The sequence below is a fragment of the Podarcis filfolensis genome (genome assembly GCF_964270895.1).
Source record: "Podarcis filfolensis genome assembly, chromosome: 2".
Taxonomy (NCBI): domain Eukaryota; kingdom Metazoa; phylum Chordata; class Lepidosauria; order Squamata; family Lacertidae; genus Podarcis; species Podarcis filfolensis.
This window is the reverse complement of record NC_139605.1, coordinates 12666489-12690173: the sequence shown is the minus strand read 5'-3', so window position 1 is coordinate 12690173 and position 23685 is coordinate 12666489. Positions and strand designations below refer to the sequence as shown.

Sequence of the window (23685 nt, the reverse complement as noted above, 5' to 3'; positions counted from 1 at the left end):
CCGATATAAAAGTTTATTTATTGTATTTATTTCTTAAGAGTACTCAAAAACTGCCAGCTCGTAAATCTATTAATGGCGGCGTCCAATAAAAAATTAAAACGTCGTTCAGTTATAAGATCATAAAACACAGGACAAAGGAACAACACAGAACCAAACGACTCCTCTAAAACAACCAGGTGGCAAAACAAAAACGTTTTCAGCAAGGTATCAGAATTGTAGGTGCCCGTTTCTATTTAATAAACAATTTGTTAATCCTCTTTGAAAGACGTCCAGGTTTGTGGCTGTGGTTATGTCCTGTGGAAACTTGTTCCATAGTTTAATTATGGAAGCACTTCCGGTTCCTTTGTCCTGAATCATTCAGCTTTGTTGGACGTCCACAATGTCTTGTTTCACCAGAACAAAAAAAAAATTGCAAGTGTGCTTCACGGCAATTCTACCGGTTAAAACTAGCTGATTCGGTAAAATCAGTTAAAACTTTAAATTCGACATAGCTGCTGATTAAAGCGTGAGGCACCCGGAGGACAGTGTGTCCCGGTCGGCTTGTTGCCTTTGTTCCAGGAATTGGCCTCGATGACGTAAGTTAAGATTGTTGAAAAGAGCTCAGGAAACAGTTAACGCTTAACTACCCTGCCATACCTCCTGTTACCTGTTCTGTAGGCAAAGTTACACATTTATCTGCTTCAAGGGATAGTGAGGAGTGCCAGCCTGCTATACGGAGCCCCTGTAATTGACATCATCAGTAAAATAACACCAGGTGCTATGTCATGCTGGTTTGATCCTGGCAATGTAGCTTAGATGGCTTTTGTAAAGGGATTAGGCTCGATAAATGTATCTATCGGTCTTTCTGTGGCCGTACACCATGAGGTTCCATGGTCAGAGGCAGTTTATCACAGAACGGATTGATTGCTTGGTTTTATTATACAGTGGTGCCTTGGTTGTGGGTTAAACCACAGAGCCTAGGACTTGCCAATCAGAACGTCAGCGGTTTGAATCCCCGTGACGGGCTGAGCTCCCGTTGCTCGGTCCCAGCTCCTGCCAACCTAGCAGTTCGAAAGCACATCAGAGTGCAAGTAGATAAATAGGTACCGCTCTGGTGGGAAGGTGAACGGCCTTTCCGTGTGTGCTGCTCTGGTTCGCCAGAAGCGGCTTAGTCATTCTGGCCACATGACCCGGAAGCTGTACGCCGGTTCCCTCGGCCAGTAAAGCGAGATGAGCACCGCAACCCCGGAGTCGGTCACGACTGGACCTTGGTTTGCAACCGTTTCGGATTACAAATGCATGTCCTTTTTTTTGGATTACAACCCATTTTTGGGGGGAATACAACCCCCCCTTTTTCGGAGGCCCCATTGGCGAAAGCACGCCTTGGGTTACAACCTGTTTTGGTTTACAACCAGACCTCTAGAACAGATTATGGTTGTAAACCAAGGTACCACTGTATGTTCCGATGGATAAATGGGAGGCCCAGGTTTCAAGTTATGGATGCCGGGAATGAACGACAGGAAGTGGCCAGCTTGTGAACTTTCCAGGGGTATCTGGCTGGCTGTTTACATCCAGTTTTTGGGTGCTCCTTCTCACAAGAAATAAGTTTTTAAAATTTGACGGAGACGATAGGTTAAAGGTGCATCAATTAATTTATTAATTCGTCGCAAAACTTCCCGGCTTTCCTCTTTCCGGTTGATCCCACTTAGAAAACAAACCAATGTATATTAACCGTGTGCTTCTTCATCAGTCTGCTTTCGTCGTCATCAGTCTTCCTCTCTCCAACCCACCCCATCCCCACCCCCACCCCTCGCCTTCGCAACCTCCACCCACCCAGAAATTCAATAGCAGCATCTGAAATCAGGAGTGTTTCTGAGGTAGAATGGCAGCCCCAACATCACTGTGGGGAAAGGAATGGCTTGGGCCTGCACTGCCGACTAGGAAGGCTTGTAGAGTGTATTTTTCTGCCAAATGCCCTTCGAATTGCTGCCCCGAGCCCTCCCACCCAACGTTGCTGATTTCTCCCCACAAATTCCCTTCTATCCTAACCCAGCAGTCGCAGAGCTTCAAGTGTGACTACAAGGCACAAGGGGAGAGGGGACGGCCGAGGGCCCGAAAGTGCGGTCAGAGCTCCCCGTTGATGCTGATCTTGACCACGGAGACGCTCTCAGTGGACTGGAAGCGCCCCTTCTCATAGATGATGAAGAGGCTGTGAGCATCTTCCGGGGTAGCCCCGTCCAGGGACGTCATCGAGGAGTAACCGCTGGCGCCGCTCCAGATCTGCAGGGGCTCCTTCCACCACGAAGAGCCATTGGTGAAGCTCCAACGTAGTGTCATGTTCACCCCTAGGCCAGAGGGGAGAAAGAGAACGTAAGGTTGTGTTCACATGACAAAAAAGTTCCTCTTCAACCAGACCTCGGGCTGATTTTGTGTACCTGAAGGAGCATCTCCACCCCCATTGTTCAGCCCGGACACTGAGGTCCAGCTCCAAGGGCCTTCTGGCGGTTCCCTCACTGCGAGAAGCAAGGTTACAGGGAACCAGGCAGAGGGCCTTCTCAGTAGTGGCGACCACCCTGTGGAACACCCTCCCATCAGATGTCAAGGAAATAAAGAAATATCTGACTTTTAGAAGACATCTGAAGGCAGCCCTGTTTAGGGAAGTTTTTTAAGTTTTTAATATTCCGTTGGGAGCTGCCCAGAGTGGCTGGGGAAACCCAGCCAGATGGGCAGGGTATAAATAATAAGTTATTTATTATTATTATTATCATTATTTTGCTTATTTATCCATTATGTTTGTACGACACTCTTCATCTAGAGATCACAGGGCAGTTCACAACATAAAAATACAAAAGGAAGATACAAAATATATAATCAACAAAAGCAAAGCAAGCTAGTAAACACCCCCTCACAAGACAGGACCTTAACTTCTTATTCCCATGAGGTGGGAGGCTTGAGCTCTCCAAGCAAGGGTGTCCCAAATTTGGGTTTGCGGCTGTTTTTTGGACCACAGTTCCCATCATTCCTGATAGCTAGGGATGATGGGAGCTGTAGTCCAACAACAGCCAGAGACCCAAGTTTGGGAAACCCTGCTCCAAGCTATATGGGAGAACACACAAAGCTATTTTGTTTAACCACAATCACAGCCAATACTAAGGCATAAAATGTACAAACAATACAAGAATCTATTGGCCGTGCTACAGTAAGATTTCCTCACCCCTGTCCTTTCCTTCATTATGTTCCTCCTTGTATTAGATTTCAAGTGCCTTGGAGTCAGGCACCTAACTCTATATGAAAAACTAAAGGAGCAAAGTAACATGTGCACACCGACAACACTGCAATGATAGCAGCTATTCAACTACACAACAAGTTAACTGAACACATGAAACATACCATTGTAGTGAAATGGCTTTGGTTTTATCGGGTTCTTAATATTCTGTTGGGAGCTGCCCAGAGTAGCTGGGGCAACTCAGGCAGATGGGAAGTATACAAATAATAAAATCATTATTATTATTATTGGAAATCCACTGAATATAATAAAAATAATCACAACAATTTGATTTGATTTTTTAAATAATGCATGGCAAAAAGCAAGTGCCCTTTTAAATGTGTTCTGGGATGGGCGGTATTAGTAGTTTTGGTTTTGTTATTGTTATGTATTTTGTGGTTTTTATACAGTGGCAGTTTGAAAGCACGTCAAAGTGCAAGTAGATAAATAGGTACCGCTCCGGCGGGAAGGTAAACGGCGTTTCCATGTGCTGCTCTGGTTCGCCAGAAGCGGCTTAGTCATGCTGGCCCCATGACCCGGAAGCTGTACGCCAGCTCCCTCGGCCAATAAAGCGAGATGAGCGCCTTCACCTTTACCTTTACCTCGGGTTACAGACACTTCAGGTTACAGACGCTTCAAGTTACAGACTCCACTAACCCAGAAATAGTACCTCAGGTTAAGAACTTTACCTCAGGATGAGAACAGAAATCGCACGGTGGCAGCAGGAGGCCCCATTAGCTAAAGTGGTACCTCAGGTTAAGAACGGTTTCAGGGTAACAAGAGACCTCCAGAACGAATTAAGTTCTTAACCCGAGGTACCACTGTATTGTGATTTTATGTTGTGAACCGCTCCAAGATCTACAGATGAAGGGCAGTATACAAATTTAAGAAATAACAATAATAAAAGGGCTGCGGTGAAGTTTCTTTTCTTGGCTCTTGTCAAATCTTGTGTTCTTTCAACCAAGAGCATTCTTCAATTTAGAAGTGCAATGGTTATAAAGTAAAGGTAAAGGTTGGTTAAGTCCAGTCAAAGGTGACTATGAGGTTGTGGTGCTCATCTCCACCTTCAGGCTGAGGGAGCCGGCGTTTGTCCACAGACAGCTTTCCGGGTCATGTGGCCAGCAGGACTAAACAGCTTTTGGCGCAACAGGACACCGTGACGGAAACCAGAAACGCCGTTTACCTTCCTGCCTCACCTGTACCTATTTATCTACTTGCACTGGCATGCTTTCAAACTGCTAGGTTGGCAGGAGCTGGGGCAGAGCAACGGGAGCTCACCCCGTCACAGGGATTCGAACCGCCGACCTTCTGATCGGCAAGCCCAAGAGGCTCAACCTGGGAGGACTAGTTGCACCATCAGCTTTGTAGCAGAGGCTGGAAACATTTGTCCCAGCCCAGGAACTGAGTCTGCCGTGTTGTCTGCCGGAAGCCAGCCCTCTTCCAGCCACATGGAGCCCATTCTCTCCCTGTGACACACAGATTCCCCCTCACTCACGCCGCTTTTCATGGGCTGGGTTGCTGAAGAAGACAAGGCCGGATTTGACAAGGGCTCCCGCGGCCACTGCAGGGTCCACCAAAGTGTCATCAAACGTCACGTTCTCCAGAGGGAGGGTGTCACAGGCGTCGTAGCTGCGAATCACAATGCGGCAACTGCAGTGGTAAAAGTTCTGGTTCCTGGCGTTGATCACCACGGAGCCGTCAGGAAGCTCATAGGGCTGCAAGGAGGTAATTTGGGGAGGGAAGGTGAGAGGAGGGCAGATTTTTGAAGGGAACCAGAACATTTCCTAGCTCTGTTCTGAGGGCTCTGCTCCAAGTGCTCCACTCCCCTATTTATTATTATTATTATTATTATTATTAATAATAATAATAATTTATTTATACCCTGCCCATCAGCCACTCTGGGCAGCTTCCAACAAAATATTAAAATACAGTAGTCCATCAAACATTAAAAGCTTCCCTAAACAGGGCTGCCTTCAGATGTCTTCTAAAAGTCTGGTAGTTGTTTTTCTCTTTGACATCTGGTGGGAGGGCGTTCCACAGGGCAGGTGCCACTACCAAGAAGGCCCTCTGCCTGGTTCTCTGTAACTTGGCTTCTCGGAGTGAGGGAACCGCCGGAAGGCCCTCGGCACTGGAGACCTCAGTGTCTGGGCAGAACAATGGGGGTGGAGACCCTCCTTCAGGTATACTGGACTGAGGCCGTTTAGGGCTTTAAAGATCAACACCAATTGTGCTCAGAAACGTACAGGGAGCCGATGTAGATCTTTCAAGACCAGTGTTATGTGGTCTCGGCGGCCGCTCCCAGTCACCAGTCTAGCTGCCGCTTTCTGGATTAGTTGTAGTTTCCGGGTCACCTTCAAAGGTAGCCCCACATAGAGCGCATTGCAGTAATTATTAATTAATTACTTTATTTATACACCATTTTACATACCACCCTTTATCCAAAGATCTCCAGGGAAGGTTCTTAGGAACGCTTCCTTCGCACTGTTTAACATATTAAAAATAGATGCTAAAACTGGGTATGTTTAGCTTCGGAAAGAGAACACTGAGAGAAAGTATGATGCCACACACTTTTATTATGGTTGTGAATCGCTTCAAGGCTTTTTCCAGGCGGTTGGGACTAGATGACTCTGGGGTACAATTCCACGATTCTGCTTACCACAGCCAGGGCTTCCAAACAACGCAGCGACGGGACTATCTGCTTGTTTTGTTCCTGCTGCTTGCAGGATTGTAGCAAACCCTCAACCTCAGGATCACACCCACCTGGCATTCATCGGGATTGAAGTCGCTGAGCTGCTTCAACTTGCCATAAGGGATCCCATGCAAGGGCTGCCGCCCGTATCGCCAGTTTAAGCCGTGGTCGTCGCTGAGGAGGCACGAGATCCCGTCCTGCAAAAGTGTCCCGTGGCCACAAACGATCAAACGCCCCTTCTTGGGCTCGTAACGTTTCTGAAAGGCAGAGGTGACCGAGTGGGAGTTAGGCCCATTCCCTGCCGTTATCCTTGCATGCACACAGCACTGCTTCAGTCCTCTGGCTGAGGGTCCTATAGCCTTGTTTCCTGGCTACCAGTGGTAGCAGTGAGTGGAAGCAGCAACACATAGCCACAAACTGACCCAACCCCTGCCACCCTCCAGGCTCCTAAGATTTTAGCAAGCCTTGCCATGGGCTGTTGAGCATATCTCCAGCAGCAATGAGGTCTAGGAACTTGCCGTTTTGTTAAACGAAAGTTGAGATTCTCCAGAAGTTGAACATTTAGTATTTACTTAATTAATTTAAATTGTCTCTGTGCCAGTGTGCATTGTTTTAAAAAAAGGAAAATCTCAATGTGCTTTACAGCCTAAATTAAACTGTTGGATAAAGGACACTCCATACCTGTGGAATCATGGAAGACACAAAACCATGGTTATTAAATTAACAGAGACATTTGGTGGAACCTAAAGACGCTATGCCCGTGGCTGAGGGTAATTGTTTGAACCCTTCCAATGGATATGGGGGGGGGGAGGGAGGGGAAGGAAAAATTGTATGGGAAATTTAAAAATTGGAAGGAGATAATATAATGTATGTAAAAATCCCAATATAAAAATTTAAATTAACTAACTTCTTTCTTTCTTTCTTTCATTCTCCTTCTCTCTCCCTCCCTCCCTTTCTCTCTTCCTCCTTCCCTCAAAACACCACCCATAAACCTGTCATTCATATCATTATAATAATTATGATTTATTTGCTGCCCATCTGACTGGGTTTCCCCAGCCACTCTGTACAGCTTAAAGCAAAATACAAAAATATCTGAAGAAGTGTATCTGTGTATCTGAAGAAGTGTGCATGCACACGAAAGCTTATACCCAGAACAAGCTTAGTTGGTCTCTACGGTGCTACTGGACAACTTTTTACTTTTTTAAAATAAAAACACAGTGAGACATCAAACCTTAAAAATTTCCCTAGATGCCTTCTAAAAGTCAGATAGATGTTTATTTCCTTGACATCTGAAGGGAGGGCGCCACCACCGAGAAGGCCCTCTGCCTGGTTTAGATGCTTATTTCCTTGACATCTGAAGGGAGGGCGTTCCACAGGGCAGGGGCCACTACCAAGAAGGCCCTCTGCCTGGTTATCTGAGATTTCACTTCTCACAGAGAGGGAACCGCCAGAACTCCCTCGGAGCTGAATGATGGAGGTGGAGAAGCTCCTTCAGGTATACTGGACCGAGGCCGTTTAGGGCTTTAAAGGCCGCTTACCTGAATGCCATAGCCTGGTCCCGGGGCAAACATGGTTGTGCCGATGTCCTCAGAGAGGTTCCGGGGGATGCTCCAGGTGACACCGTCGTCGCGGCTGCGAATGATCATGGTGCTGGCCGTGGGGCATTTGTTGTAGTGAGCGCAGAGCGCATAAACCAGGAACACCATGTTCTGTTCAGAGTCCACAACCACCGCCCCCAAGTTGAGGCCATCTTGCAGGGAACCGTCGTCAACTATGAAGGAAGTGGGCGTCCAGGTAGCGCCTGGAAGAGACAGGCCGGCATTATTATGAGAAACACGACCTGAGGCGCTGCACAAGACTCTGGCACGTGTGAGGCGTGAGCCTGCCTTCGCTAACTTCGCGCCTTCCAGAAGTTTCCATGCAGGCTGGGTGCCAGTAGGAGTTGCAGTCCAAAGCCCCTGAGCGGCGCCAGGTTGGCAGACACTGGCATAAGCTTTCACGGCAGATCTAGAAATTAGCCAAGCACATTTTGTGACCGGTGTGGGCCCAATTGTGACCACGTGGAGATCTCTGATTTCTCCATCCGCCTTGGCCCTCCGGCTTTCTTAAGCAGCTAAGCAGAAGGGCTTATTTGTGGCATTTATATCCCAGCTGTTTCTCCAAGGAGTACATGGTTCACCCGCCCTCCGCTAATCCCTACAACGACCCTGTGAGGTGGGTTAAGAGGCTGTGACTCTGAGGACCTGGGAGATCAGGGTTCGAATCCCCGCTTGGCTATGAAGCTCCCTGGGTGACCTTGAGCCAGTCGCTGCCTCTTAACCTACCTCACAGGGTCGTTGTAGGGAGCAAGACGGTTTGAGCATATAATAATAATAATAATAATAATAATAATAATAATAATAATTTATTATTTATACCCCGCCCATCTGGCTGGGTTTCCCCAGCCACTCTGGGAGGCTTCCAACAAAGTATTAAAATACAGTGGTCTGGCAAACATTAAAAGCTTCCCTAAACAGGGCTGTCTTCAGATATCTTCTAGAAGTCTGGTAGTTGTTGTTCTCTTTGACATCTGGTGGGAGGGCGTTCCACAGAGCAGGTGCCACCACCGAGAAGGCCCTCTGCCTGGTTCCCTGCAACTTGGCTTCTCGCAGCGAGGGAACCGCCAGAAGGCTCTCGGCGCTGGACCTCAGTGTCCGGGCAGAACGATGGGGGTGGAGATGCTCCTTCAGGTATACTGATCCTGGTCCGACTGCACTGCCTACTGATCAGTTTCCAGGCCCAGTTCAAAGTGCTGGATGTGACCTACAAAGCCTTAAACGGTTCGGGACTGCAATACCTCAAGGGCCACCTCTTTCCATATGAACCTACCCGGACCCTGAGATCATCTTCTGAGGCCCTTCTTCATGTGCCTTGAGAGGTCCGGAGGGTGGCAACACAAGAACGGGGCCTTCTCTGCAGTGGCTCCCCATCTGTGGAATGCTCTCCCCAAAGAAGTTTGTCTGGTGCCTTCATTATACACCTTCAGCCACCAGGCAAAAACGTTCTTTTCTAACCTTTGGTTGATTTGATTGACATCCTATGCCCTTTTAAAATGTGGGGTTTTTTGTGGGGGGGGGGCTATTGGGTTGTTGTTTTCATTTTTATTATGCATTTTGTAGTTTTATATCTTGATTTTATTCTGTGAACCGCCTGAGACCCCCAGGTATAGGGCGGTATATGAATTCAATAAATAAAATAATACAGTGGACTCTCCAGATATGAACTTAATTCATTCCGGGGGTCCTTACGTACCCTGAAAAGTCTGCAACATGAGGCGCCGCTTCTGCGCATGCGCAGCACAATACAGCGCTTCTGCGCATGTGCAAAGCGCGCAGAGTGCTTCTTCCCGGACACTGAGGTCCAGCGCCGAGGGCCTTCTGGCGGTTCCCTCGCTGTGAGAAGTGAAGCTACAGGGAACCAGGCAGAGGGCCTTCTCGGTAGTGGTGCCCACCCTGTGGAACGCCCTCCCACCAGATGTCAAAGAGGAAAACAACTACCAAACTTTTAGAAGACATCTGAAGGCAGCCCTGTTTAGGGAAGCTTTTAATGTTTAACATATTACAGTGGTACGTCGGGTTAAGTACTTAATTCATTCCAGAGGTCCGTTCTTAAACTGAAACTGTTCTTAACCTGAAGCACCACTTTAGCTAATGGGGCCTCCCGCTGCTGCCGCACCGCCGGAGAACGATTTCTGTTTTCATCCTGAAGCAAAGTTCTTAACCTGAGGTACTATTTCTGGGTTAGCAGAGTCTGCAACCTGAAGCGTCTGTAACCTGAAGCGTATGTAACCCGAGGTACCACTGTATTGTATTTTAATATTTTGTTGGAAGCCGCCCAGAAGTGGCTGGGGAAACCCAGCCAGATGGGCAGTGTATAAATAATAAATTATTTTTATTTTTATTCTGCGTATGCATGCGCGGTGAAACACGGAAGTATACACTTCTGGGTTTGCCACGTTCGCAACCCAAAAGTTACGTTACCTGAGGGTCCACTGTAACAACAACAAGAAGGATTAACAGAGGAGGGGAGACCAGTTATGCTGTTTTTGGAGGAAAAAAGTGGGATATAAATGCAAATGAAAAAGTGGGATATAAATGCAAATGAAAAATAAAAATTAAAAGCAGGTGGCTTCCCTTAAAACACACACAAAAAACTAAGGAGCCCACCCCTGAAATTGTGCTCCAGCACTTTCAGCTCCTCAGGGGTCTGCAGACACCCTTTTCTTCCAACCCCCTCCCCACAGGCCTTGCTCCCCTCAAACCTTTGTCCAGCGACCTGCGGAGGGCTATAAACTTCGCCCCGGTGTCGGAGGCAGAGTGCTTCCTGGCTTCGGAGAAGGCTAAGAGGGTGCCCTGTGGCGTCGCCGCGATGAGGGGGACTCTGAAGGTGTTCACCTCCCCAATGACACTGCCGCTCACCCATAGGAGCTGCTCCATCGTGATCATGGGCTTCACCTGCCGAGAGACAAAATGCAGGAGGGACTTTCGAGGGAGAACGGGTTTTGTCCAACGTCCCACGCAGGAACCGACAACACGGGACAGCTGCATATTCCTGCATAGCAGGGGGTTAGACTAGATTCTGCTCAGGGTCCCTTCCAGCTCTCCCGGTATGCCCTGCAGAGGACCTTAAGGTCCATAAATAGCAACACCCTAGAGGTCCCGGGCCCTAAGGAAGTCAGATTAGCCTCAACCAGAGCAGGGCCTTCTCAGCACTGGCTCCGGCCTGGTGGAATGCTCTGCCTCATGAGACCAGGGCCCTGCGGGATCTGATTTCTTTCTGCAGGGCCTGTAAGACAGAGTGGCCTTTGGTTGGAATCAACTTGATCCCCTCCCCCTCTTTCCTTTTCTCCTTCTGTGATGGAACTCCTATTTGGGGACTTCCCTGGCTTTTTTCCGGCCCATGTAGGACCAGTCTGGATAGTTGGCCTCGGTGAAGATTTGACGTTTTCATCCCCAAAGTGTTTTTGATTTGAGTTTCTACTGAAATGAGGCTGCATTTTAATGTTGTACAGTGGTACCTCAGGTTAAGTACTTAATTTGTTCTGGAGGTCCGTTCTTAACCTGAAACTGTTCTTAACCTGAAGCACCACTTTAGCTAATGGGGCCTCCCGCTGCCGGAGTACGATTTCTGTTCTCATCCTGAGGCAAAGTTCTTAACCGGAGGTACTATTTCTGGGTTAGCGGAGTCTGTAACCTGAAGCGTATGTAACCCGAGGTACCACTGTATTTTAATCTAGTTTTTAAGTTGTATGTTAACCAATTGTTTTTACACCTAGTGTTAGCTGCCCTGAGCCCCATCTTGGCCGGGGAGGGCAGGGTATAAATAAAATTTATTATAACGTCAACGCACATTTTCAAATGTAGAGCAAAGCACCTCTTGCTTTAATAATAATAATAATAATAATAATTTTTATTTATACCCTGCCCTCCCCAGCCAAGGCCGGGCTCAGAGCGGCTTACAAGCAATAATAAAAACAAGTTGAATGATTACAACTTAAAAACAAAATTAAAATACAACATTGAAAGATTTAGCCGAGGGTACAGTGTGCTAGCAAATGTGAAGCTTTCCACGCCTTCTTACACATCCTGTGCCATTTCCCTGCTATTTTCCATCCCACAATTGCTGTTTTCTGCCAGGCATGTGATCAGAGGTGCCGATGAGTCATCGGCAGTGAAGCTAGGAGGCAAGCGCTCTGTGTCCTTGATTGTCACGCTCCAAGTGAGCCCACGTCTCTCTCTGTGTGTGTCCTTTGACTAAATCGGCCTTTTCCCTGCCTGAACCTGGAATGTGTCAACTTCAATGTCAGGGAAGAGAGTTCTTGATGATGATGATGATGATGATAATAATAATAATAATAATAATAATAATAATAATAATAATTTATTATTTATACCCCGCCCATCTGGCTGGGCCTCCCCAGCCACTCTGGGCGGCTTCCATAGAAACCAAAAATACAGTAAAATATCACACGTTAAAAACTTCCCTGAACAGGGCTGCCTTAAGATGTCTTCTGAATGTCAGGTAGTTGTTTATCGCTTTGACATCTGGTGGGAGAGCGTTCCACAGGGCGGGTGCCACTACCGAGAAGGCCCTCTGCCTGGTTCCCTGTAGCTTTGCTTCTCGTAATGAGGGAACCGCCAGAAGGCCCTCGGCGCTGGACCTCAGCGTCTGGGCAGAACGATGGGGGTGGAGACGCTCCTTCAGGTATACTGGACCGAGGCCGTTTAGGGCTTTAAAGGTCAGCACCAACACTTTGAATTGTGCTCAGAAAGATACTGGGAGCCAATGTAGGTCTTTCAAGATTGGTGTTATATGGTCTCGGCGGCCGCCCCCAGTCACCAGTCTAGCTGCCGCATTCTGGATTAGTTGTAGTTTCCGAGTCGCCTTCAAAGGTAGCCCCACGTAGAGCGCATTGCAGTAGTCCAAGCGGGAGATAACCAGAGCATGCACCACTCTGGCGAGACAGCCTGTTCCCCTGACATGCTTTCCAAGGGAGGAGCAGAGAGCGAGGGCATTCATCTGTCTCAAGAGACAATGGAGTGTGCCTCCAGGGGTGAAGTCAAACCACTGCATTCTCAGGACCAAAAGGACCTCCCTGGGCACAAGTATGGAGGTCCTGGGCTGGCCAGATAACAAGACTCTTGGCCTCACTGATGGGGTCCAAAGGAAAGCAAAGCAAGACTCTTGGCTGCAGGAGGTGCTGGAAGGAGGCGTACAAGGTTCCATCCAACCGTCTTAGGGACTCCCCTCTGGATTTGTGAAAGGTTTACTCCTTAAGTCTTTTCTTCTCCCAAAGATCTCCCACAAGGCAGTGGAGGTTTTGTTGTTGTTTGGTCGTTTAGTCGTGTCCGACTCTTTGTGACCCCATGGACCAGAGCACGCCAAGCACTCCTGTCTTCCACTGCCTCCCACAGCTTGGTCAAACTCATGCTGGTAGCTTCGAGAACACTGTCCAACCATCTCGTCCTCTGTCGTCCCCTTCTCCTTGTGCCTTCCATCTTTCCCAACATCAGGGTCTTTTCCAGAGAGTCTTCTCTTCTCATGAGGTGGCCAAAGTATTGGAGTCTCAGCTTCAGGATCTGTCCTTCCAGTGAGCACTCAGGGCTGATTTCCTTCAGAATGGAGAGGTTTGATCTTCTTGCAGTCCATGGGACTCTCAAGAGTCTCCTCCAGCACCATAATTCAAAAGCATCAATTCTTCAGCGATCAGCCTTCTTTACGGTCCAGCTTTCACTTCCATACACCACTACTGGGAAAACCATAGCTTTTACTATAAGGACCTTTGCTGGCAAGGTGAAGGCAGTGATCCATGAAGGGGAGTGGAGGTTTAGGGTGAAATAAAAAATTGAAAGATAAATGTTCATAACTGCATATATGAACCACATGTCTGAAACCCCACAGAAAAAGTCCTGAAACCATTTTGTCTCTCCCAAGTTGACCTCTCTCTCTAGATTTTATTTCATTAGCCGTGCGGCCATAGCATGATATACATAGAAATAACAACATAGAATGGGGGTGGGGAGGTAAAGGTAGATATCGTCCTGGGCAAATGCTTAAAGGGAGAAAAAGAAAGAGATAACAGAAGCAACAGAGGATTTAAAACATCAAGTGACCGAATAGTACAGAAACAAAAAGACAAAAAAAACTGCTGAGGCTGGAGGAGGATCGTTAAAGGGGTCCTTCAGCTCCTCAGATTTGTCCTAGCTCCATTGTCCTTGTACAATAAAACTACTTGGAACTTCGCTCGATTGTGCAGCGTATCGACTGCAGCTGTGGTGTTAAAAAAGAAGTTAGTGCCGCTTTCCTCTTCATCACACTGAGCAGGAAATTAGCTGTCATCTCGGTAATCCAACAATCAGAATCCTGCAAAAAAAGGGACACTATCCAGGGCTGGATTGGGAGATGAAGCTTGTTCATGAGAGGAGTTAAAAACCGAGATCTTTCATCTGACCAGTTAGGACAGAAGAGCATTACGTGTTCCATAGTCTCCAGAGCCGTGTCATTACAGGTGCATGTTCTGTTTGCGATGGGGACTCTGGAATAACGACCCGACAGAACTGCTGTAGGAAAGCAGTTGAGACGGGCACAAGTAAAGGCCCTTCGCTTAGCCTCCAAAGAAATTGTGAAGCAGTATAGAGGGATTCCTTCAGGGGGAGGAATAGCTAGGGCTAGGCCTGAACATGGCCCTCTTGCATCGGCAGCTGTGTTAGAGAAGTCAAGTTGCTGTAGCTTCTTTTTAATTGAAGGTAGGGCCGCCGGACTGATACACTCTAATTTAAGAACAGTTTTGCAATTCAGATTAAAAAGAAAGCGGAGTTTGAGGTTAATTGTAGTTTTCCAAGGGGAATTATGAATATCTCTTAGAATCAGATTGGAAAAACCACCTCTGATTCGAGCATCCGATGCTAGTAGGTTCGACACCATGCTCGTTTTACAATTGAGGGCTGGGCGAACTCAAGTCGTAGGGCTGCACCTGAGACGCATCTCGGAACACTGGAAAGAGATCTCAGAAACATATGAAGTGGGCGATCCAAGTTACCTGATATTGCTGTAGTCCATACTTCACAGCCATATAATAGTTTAGGAACAACTTTGGCATTAAATATTTGAATTGCTGCTGGAAGGTGTTTGCCGCCCTTCTGGTGGTAAAATCGGACAATGGCATTGGAGGTCGTGGTTGCGGCGAGAAAGGCAGATTGTAGATGGGTGGTCCAGGAGAGATTATAAGTGAATATTAAGCCTAGATATTTAAAGGCTTTTACCTTTTCTAAGTAGCCACCTGTAATCTTAAGCGGCTCCAGCTTGAGTTTGCGGGAACGAGTGAAGTGAAGGACTTTCGATTTTTTATAATTAATATTAAGAGCTTCCGCCTTACAATAGGCAATAAATGCATTAACTGCATTTGCTAGGTCCGCAGCTGTTCTAGATAAGATGACGGCATCATCTGCATAGAAAAGGGAAGCAACGGGGTGACCTGCTAAGTGAGGAGGATACTTAGTTGCTAGCTTCAAAGGGGAAATTGCATCATGAAGATAGAGATTAAACAGTAAAGGGGCCAAGAGACAACCTTGTCGGACGCCCTTGGCCATTGGGAATGGAGTGGTAAGGGAGCCGTTGGGACCACTTCGGACGCAAGCTGTGGTGTTTGAATAAAGGGAAATAATTAGGGAGAGGAGGTGTGGATCGATTCCCAGATGGGCAAGTTTGGACCATAATCTCTGCCTAGGGATGGAATGAAAGGCGGCCTCCAGGTCCATGAAAGCGGCAAATAGGTGGCCTTGCCTTGGTGCAGTGTATTTACTGGCAAGGTGATAAAGAGTTAGACAGTGGTCCATGGTTGATGCTGACTTTCGGAAGCCAATCTGTTCTAACGATAGAATGTTCCTCTCCTGGACCCATGAAAGAAGTTCTTCCAGTAAAACAGCGGCAAATATTTTCCCCGGAATAGATAATAAACTAATGGGGCGATAGTTCCTAGGGATGTTTGGCTGGCCGCCTTTGAAGATCGGAACTATTATAGCTTCTCTCCAGGAGTCGGGGATGTCTAGGGCGGAGGAGATAGCGGTAAATACAGGAGTCAGCTGTTCGCTCCACCAAGTAGGATCAGTCAGGAAAAGGTCCAACGGGACCATGTCTCGGCCAGGGGCCTTATTCCTTCGCATGGACATTATGATGTTAAAGATGCGAGTTGAGGTAAAGTTTATTGAAGAAGTGGGACTAAGAGAACAGAAACAGAAGTCCGACGGGGGGTGAAGGAGTTCTGTAAGATGATTTGGAGAAGTGAAACTGGTTGAATAATAGGCAATCCATTTATCAGCGGAAATCTGGGTAACTGAATTGAGTGGTGCCGAAGGTCTAACTAAGCGCCAAAAGGAGCGGGAGTCATGCCTCTCTACAGCCGAACGAAGAGTGGACCAAGCCTCTAGGATGTGCTGCTGTTTCTTGCAATGAATCATGTTTCTGTATGTCCTTTTAATATCTATGAGCTTTGCACGAGTTTGGGGGTCATTGGAAAATTTGATGATTCTGACCATTTTCCTAATTTGCCTTCTTAGGGCTTTACATTCCTTGTCAAACCAAGGTGATTCAGAGAAGAGGCGTTGGTGGGTAGGCGAGGTGGTGGTTGTGTAAGTTGTTGAGAAAGCATCAATTAATTTCCGATATTGGTCAGCGGGCAGAATTGGGTCAGAAGGGACAGCAGACATATTAAATGATTTTTGTATGTCCAGGGCAAGAGAGGAACTGAGGCTTGTCCAGTTCTTTGTTTTGTATACTGGGTGACTTTGTGCCGTGGAACTATAGTTTGAGGGGGCTGAAAATGGCTCTACTAGGTTTAACAATAGAGTCAATGGAAGGTGGTCACCACCAAAATATTCAGCCACTTCCATTTTTGTAGAAATTGAGAATAGCTCCGGCGTCAATAAAATGTAGTCGACAACACTGGTTCCCCGGGAGGTGATGCACGTTAACTGAAGTTGACCTCAAATATTTCTCTGCAAGGCCAAAGGAAAATGGAAAAGCCTCCCCATTGTCTCCTCCTTCACAAATCCTGTCTTAAGGGTATGTCTGTGTATGAATAGGGTGAGCCTGTGACCTGGCTCAGGAACTAAGTATTTGTCATGACAAAAGACTGGCCAGGCTCCCCAGGGTATCCAATCAAGTGACCATTAACAGGTAACCTGCCAGACAGGATATAAACAAGGCACTCAGATTTCTGTTGTAGACCACCCTTTCTGTGATGTATCTGGAGGGTGGTCTTGAGCTACACCCCTTTCTGTGATATATGCATGATGTTTCTGGGGGTGTTCTTGGACTCCAGGGCGGGCAATTTAAAATGTCTATATAAGAACGGACACACCTTTGTTCGGGCTCCTCCTCCTTTCCTGCATGTGAGGGGAGCACCCTGTTGCAACAGCTTTAATAAAGATCAGGCTTACTAGCTGCTTTGCTTCTCAATATTCTCTGGTTGGCCTCTGTTCTTTCCTCTGACCGATGGAGAACCTACAAAGGACTCTATAAGGGCTCTTGTGTTCCCCATAAGGGAATAAGGGCAGATTTTTGTTTTTTACAAGGGCCAGAGTTCTCTTTCCCAGGCTGATGAGCCCCATCTGCACTTCGCCTCCCTCTGCAGCACGTGCAGAACTGCCTTCTTGACCGATGGACCTTTGAACCTTGAAAATATTGCCGTTTTACAGTCCTGCCCTCTGATTTCCCTTCTGGGAAATCTGAAAGGGCAGCATTAGGTGGGAGGAGCTGTATTCAAACAGGACAGGAAAATTGGTTTCCAGGTGGAGAGATCAAAACTAGAAACAGAACTGTTGGAACCCAATACTAAGAATTTGTCAAGAATGTATAACTTGCTGTTGAAATGGAATACACAGGATGAGACGGTTAAATCAGCTATGATTAAATGGGCACAAGACATTGGTCATGACATTATGTTTGCTGACTGGGAACAGTTATGGACTACCGGTATAAAGTTTACGGCATGTAATGCCTTAAGAGAGAACATTATGAAAATGATTTATAGGTGGTACATGACCCCAGTCAAGCTTGCAAATATCTATCATACGCCCAATAATAAATGCTGGAAATGTAATGAAACTGAAGGTACTTTCTACCACCTTTGGTGGACGTGCCCAAGGATCAAGGTCTTCTGGGAAATGATCTATAATGAAATTAAGATGGTACTTAAGTGTACCTTTCACAAGAAACCAGAGGCCTTTCTCCTGGGCATGGTAGGCCAATTGGTGTCAAGGAAAGATAGGACGTTTTTTATGTATGCTACAACAGCAGCAAGAGTTCTTTTAGCAAAGTATTGGAAGACACAAGAACTACCCACGCTGGAAGAGTGGCAGACGAAGGTGATAGACTATATGGGACTGGCTGAGATGACTGGCAGAATCCGTGACCAAGGGAAAGAGACGGTGGAAGAAGATTGGAAGAAATTTAAAGTTTATCTTAAGAACTGTTGTAAAATTAATGAGTGCTAAAATTTCATGGGTAATGTAAAACAGAATTGCAGTGACAAATAATTGGGTAAGAGGAAAAAGATTAGAAACTGAATTATAAGTATTGAAATTAGGGGTTGCTGGAAAAGTTTAAAACAGGGATGCAGAAAAGGGAGGTATGGGGAAGTCGTTTGAAATAAGGTTCAAGAAAAATAGGTTAAGAAATTATACGTGTTTATATGTTTGTTTGTTTATGTGTTGTTAGTTGTTAGTTGTATTGTGTTTTAATAAAATCAATAAAAATTTATTAAAAAAAAAAAGGTGGGAGGAGCTGTAGCTTCTGGGTAGTGATCGTCTGCAGAAGGTCTCAGGTTCAGTCCAGGCTCAGACTCCCTGCCTGAAACCCTGGAGAGCTGCTGCCAGTCAGAATAGGAAATACTGAGTTACATGGAACAATGGTCTGACTCTTTGTATAAGACAGCTCCAGATATTTCCATGAGACGTCCCTAAGAGTCCAGCCAACCCTCAGCTCATGTGCATCCTGCGGTTGCTGATAGGAGCAAGTTAAACCCGTGATTTTCCTGTTCGGCATCATCAGTGGGGCTTCAAAATGCTTTAATGATATAATAATAATACATTTTATTTATACCCTGCCCTCCCCATCCAAGACCGGGCTCAGGGCGGCTAACACCAGGTATAAAAACAATTGGTTAACATACAACTGAAAAACAAGATTAAAATACAACTGCCTCATTTCAGTAGAAACTCAAATCAAAAACTTTTGGGGGATGAAAACGTCAAATCTTCACCAAGGCCAACTATCCAGACTGGTCCTACGTGGCCAGAAGAAAGCCAGGGAAGTCCCCAAATAGGAGTTCCATCACAGAAGGAGAAAAGGAAAAAGGAAAGAGGGGGAGGGGATCAAGTTGATTCCAAGCCAAAGGCCAGGCGGAAGAACTCTGTCTTACAGGCCCTGCGGAAAGAAATCAGATCCTTTACTGTGGCTGGATCCTAACCAAGTTTTTGTATGTTTACAACAAAGGTATTGACCACCCCAGAAAAGACAGAAGGGCTTCCATGCTTCGTCGAAGGACAGAATTTGCCTTCCAATATGTTTTTTTTAAAAAAGTTATTCATCCCCATTCCCACGCCTATTGCCTTATGATAGCACACTCGAATTCCAATTTTTTAAGCCACATTAAATCTAACTGGCATAAACAAGTTATTCTTCAACGCTTTGTGTCTTGGCTGAATAGCTTTCTTTGACAGAAGCCTGATAAGGCAAGCGGCACATAAGAGTGATTTGATTTCACAGCCCAGATTCTTGTCTGTGATCATGATCTGCTGGGCTGCCAAGCTAGGCACGTGGTTAACCATTCTCATGCAAAAGTCACTGGAACTGAGATATGCATTATGCTAATTCATTAATTAACTAAATTCATATGCAGTCCCCTCATCTGTGGATCAAAGTGCGGTTTATGGTATAAAGGTAAAGGTAAAGGGACCCCTGACCATTAGGTCCAGTCATGGCCAACTCTGGGGTTGCGGCACTCATCTCGCTTTATTGGCCGAGGGAGCCGGCGTACAGCTTCCGGGTCATGGGGCCAGCATGACTAAGCCGCTTCTGGCGAACCAGAGCAGCGCACGGAAATGCCGTTTACCTTCCTTCCGGAGCGGTACCTATTTATCTACTTGCACTTTGACGTGCTTTCTGCTAGGTTGGCAGGAGCAGGGACTGAGCAACAAGAGGTCACCCTGTCACGGGGATTCGAACCGCCAAACTTCTGATCGGCAAGTCCTAGGCTCTGTGGTTTAACCCACGGCGCCACCCGCGTCCCTCTTAATGAACTACACTTCCCAGAATTCCTTGAGGGAAGCCATGACAGTTTAAAGTGGTATGATACTGGTTTGAGTGTCTAGTGCAGACAGGGCCGTTGTGTGTGGAACCCGCATACAGCAACATTTTGTTGCAGGCTCATATCCTATTTGTTGCCAAGAAAGCAGGGAAGAGGAATGACAAAGTCTGCAGCGATGGTGTGTTGTTTGTTTAAGTTTTAATTTTGGAAATCTGCCCACCCGAGCCTCATTGCTAAGCCACAGCTTGTTTAAAAGTTGCAGTAACTGGGAACATCTACGTGGCACTGCTCTGACATCTGTTTGGCAAAGACTGCCTGCGTACCTGGGGAGCAGTGCAGCCAAGGCTGGGGTCAGCTTGACATTTCCCTCCCACAAAATATTGGAAGGAACGGCAGGTATGTGGACAAATTGAGGAGGGCAAGCAGAACGTTCACATTGTCAAGAGGTGCAACCAGGGAGAAACCGTCTGCTGCCTTCTCCTGAGAACTTTGCACCAGAAATAATAATAATAATAATAATAATAATTTATTACTTATACCCCGCCCATCTGGCTGGGTTTCCCCAGCCACTCTGGGCGGCTTCCAACAAGAGATTAAAAATACATTAAAACCTTTCAGATACTCAAGAGCGCACCCTGGAAACCGGTAGAACAGCAAACATGATTCGGGAGATCAGGGAAGGCATGACCTGAGCTAAAAGAACAAGACGCATGTATACAGAACATAAGACCGCGGCTACTACTATGCCATAAGATTCACTGTCCTGTAATATCACATACAGTGGTACCTCGGGTTAAGAACTTAATTCGTTCTGGGGGTCCGTACTTAGCCTGAAACTGTTCTTAACCTGAAGCACCACTTTAGCTAATGGGGCCTCCTGCTGCTGCTGCGCCGCTGGAGCACGATTTCTGTTCTCAACCTGAAGCAAAGTTCTTAACCTGAAGCACTATTTCTGAGTTAGCGGAGTATGTAACCTGAAGCATATGTAACCTGAAGTGTATGTAACCTGAGCTACCACTGTATGAGCTTTAACTACTGATGAAGCCCAGGACGGCGAAACAAGGCCAATATTCCAGAAATCCTTGTCTTTAGACTCTGCGAAAGGATTCTGTGGAACTATAACAACCTTTCATGTGGATTTTTTGGACCTTATGAACAGACAGGTGGAATAGACACTATTACACGGACGGACCTTACGCATGAACTGACTAGAGAATGATCTGATCCACTGGGTCTTCTGCTTTGTTCGTTTATTGAACTTTATGAGTTACTTCTGTTGAAATTTATGAATAGTATACATTATTTATCTAAGAACACAGCCAGTTACGTCTTGTGTGTTTATCGAGTCACTCTCTCTCAGCCTAGCCTACTTTGCAAGAACGTTGTGTGAGGATAAACTTGGGGGACGGAAGGCGGGAGAAGAACCATGTATGCTTCTTTGAGCTCCTGGGAGGAAACACGGCTTATAAATGCGGAAACAAAAATAGACAGCATCTGGCACCATCAAATGTCTTGATTCAGGGGTGGGGAATCTGTGGTCCTTTCGATACTGCTGTACTCAAACGATGACCAGCATGGCCCACGATCAGGGACAGACGCACAGATGCCATTGCTTTCACCTTAACTGGCTATATGCAGGGGGAAGCGCTGGATTACTGACTGCTATTAATGGGGGGGGGCTGCCGCTGTGCTGTTTTTATTCTTATTGTCTGAATGTTTTTAATAATCATAGAACTGGAGAGCTGGAAGGGACCCTCAGGGTCATTCAGTCCATCCCCCTGCAATGCAGGAATCTCAACGCAACAGATCACATTCAAAGATCACCAGGCCGTTTACAATATAAAAACTTGGAAATGCAGAACATAGTAACAAACAAACAAAAAGGCCATAGGTTGCTTAATTATCCAAAGGCCTGGTTTTACAGGAATGTTTTCATAATAAAGGCATCCTTGGGAAAAGCATTCCAAAAATGGGGAACCACCGCAGAAAACTAATACACACAAAGAGTTTTATTTCTATGGAAGCTGCCCAGAGTGGCTGGGGAGGCCCAGCCAGATGGGCGGGGTATAAATAATAAATTATTATTATTATTATTATTATTATTATTATTATTATTATTAATTGTTTTAAAGTATTGCTGCTGCCCTTTTATGATTTTAGCTGTTCTTCTTTTATCTGTAAGTCATCCTGAGTCTCCATCAGGGAAAAGGCAGTGGATAAATAAATATTTGACAACCACCACCACTACCCAAAAGGCAGAATAAGCATGTGCTTAGGGCATCAGCAAAGCAGGGGCGTGCCATACATATACATATACATATACATATACATATACATATACATCTTTTGGAAAGAACTAGACACTTGATATTTCAGAAAAGGCATTGAAGTAGGTCAACATGGCAGGAGGGTGGGAAATCAGAACTTCCTTATACTCCACATTCCCCCTCCCCCGTTTCTAGCACTGATTTTATTTTATTTTTTACTTCCATATAGGGTGGAGACACACCATAATCTCTCTTTTTTTTAAGTGTTTAGGGCCTCCAAAGCTTTCCATCCGGTCCGGACCGGGGGAATGGAGAGAGGCACAATACGTGGCCGGACCGGTTGGGTTCAGTGGGTCTGAGGGCTCAACGACTTGCCCCAGCTAAGCCTTCCAGTTTTGTGGGGTTATGAGGCTGGGGAGCAAATTGGGGGGAGGACAAAACAAATACCCCCCCCCGGGACATTTCCAATCGTACCTGATCAGGGGTGGCCACCCCGCGCGTTTCCCAGCAGCAGAGCCCCAGAAACAGCAGCGGCCGTAGGCAGAAACCCGGCCTGGCCCAAGGGTGGGATCTCCTCCGGGGATCACGTCTAGCACCCATTGCTTCGGCCGTCAGGATCCCCTCTTCCGCATCCACCAGGACCGCTTCCCCTTTAAGCGCGCCGCTGGGACCGAATGTTGGGTTTAAACAGTAGCAACCCGAGGGAACTCCCGGGCCGCCAGCCGCCCTCTGATTGGCTGGCTTTGGAGAATGGAACGCGGAAGGCCGGCTTCAAAGGCAGCACGTGACCATGCAATGACCTTAAATACCGTAGAGATAGGGAGGGAAGCCAGGTTAGAGACGCCCATTCTGCTTTTTCAGAAAACAAACATATTTATTAAAAAAATAAAAATAGGGATTCTAGCTCCGCCCACTTGCCGGCTTCTTAAAGGGACAGGACTAAAACGAGAGGAAGAGAGCTCAAGCGAGGCGGTGCTGGAGAGGATCGAGGAACCGAAACGTCCCAAATGCATGTTCTGAGAAATGGTTTGCGGGTGAGGGGAAAGGAAACATATTCATTGCGGGCAGCTATATTAGGTGTGAAGCTCAACATCAAAAAAACGAAGATCGTGGCCACTAGTCCCATCACCTCCTGGCAAATAGAAGGGGAAGACATGGAGGCAGTGAGAGATTTTACTTTCTTGGGCTCCATGATCACTGCAGATGGTGACAGCAGTCACAAAATTAAAAGACGCCTGCTTCTTGGGAGAAAAGCAATCACAAACCTAGACAGCATCTTAAAAAGCAGAGACATCACCTTGCCAACAAAGGTCCGTATAGTTAAAGCCATGGTTTCCCCAGTAGTGATGTATGGAAGTGAGAGCTGGACCATAAAGAAGGTTGTTCGCTGAAGAATTGATGCTTTTGAATTATGGTGTTGGAGGAGACTCTTGAGAGTACCATGGACTGCAAGAAGATCAAACCTCTCCATTCTGAAGGAAATCAGCCCTGAGTGCTCACTGGAAGGACAGATCCTGAAGCTGAGGCTCCAATACTTTGGCCACCTCATGAGAAGAGAAGACTCCCTGGAAAAGACTCTGATGTTGGGAAAGATGGAGGGCACAAGGAGAAGGGGACGACAGAGGACAAGATGGTTGGA

General features: G+C 46.6%; 1 protein-coding gene and 1 long non-coding RNA gene across 2 annotated transcripts; one reads left to right on the top strand and one right to left on the bottom strand.

Moving 5' to 3' along the window:
* Positions 1 to 1612: 1612 nt before the first annotated feature.
* On the bottom strand, positions 1613 to 22776 carry NEU1 (neuraminidase 1). Its single transcript, XM_083602421.1, has 6 exons — positions 22521 to 22776; positions 10234 to 10426; positions 7472 to 7734; positions 6005 to 6190; positions 4740 to 4959; positions 1613 to 2324 (listed from the first exon to the last, which is right to left on the bottom strand). The coding sequence occupies exons 1-6, from the start codon at positions 22644 to 22646 to the stop codon at positions 2104 to 2106; spliced, it is 1209 nt and encodes a 402-aa protein (XP_083458547.1). The 5' UTR covers positions 22647 to 22776; the 3' UTR covers positions 1613 to 2103.
* On the top strand, positions 17089 to 18604 carry LOC310757506. Its single transcript, XR_014545277.1, has 2 exons — positions 17089 to 17215; positions 18245 to 18604. It is a non-coding gene; the product is annotated as an uncharacterized lncRNA (long non-coding RNA).
* Positions 22777 to 23685: the final 909 nt, after the last annotated feature.

Coding starts and splice junctions, on each gene's coding strand:
- NEU1 (XM_083602421.1), bottom strand. CDS start 22,646: ATGGGTGCTAGACGTGATCCCCGGAGGAGATCCCACCCTTGGGCCAGG. Junction 7,735..10,233: donor CCGCAGGTCGCTGGACAAAG/GTTTGAGGGGAG, acceptor TGTCTCTTCCAG/GCGCTACCTGGACGCCCACT. Junction 2,325..4,739: donor CCCAGCCCATGAAAAGCGGC/GTGAGTGAGGGG, acceptor CCTCTGGCCTAG/GGGTGAACATGACACTACGT.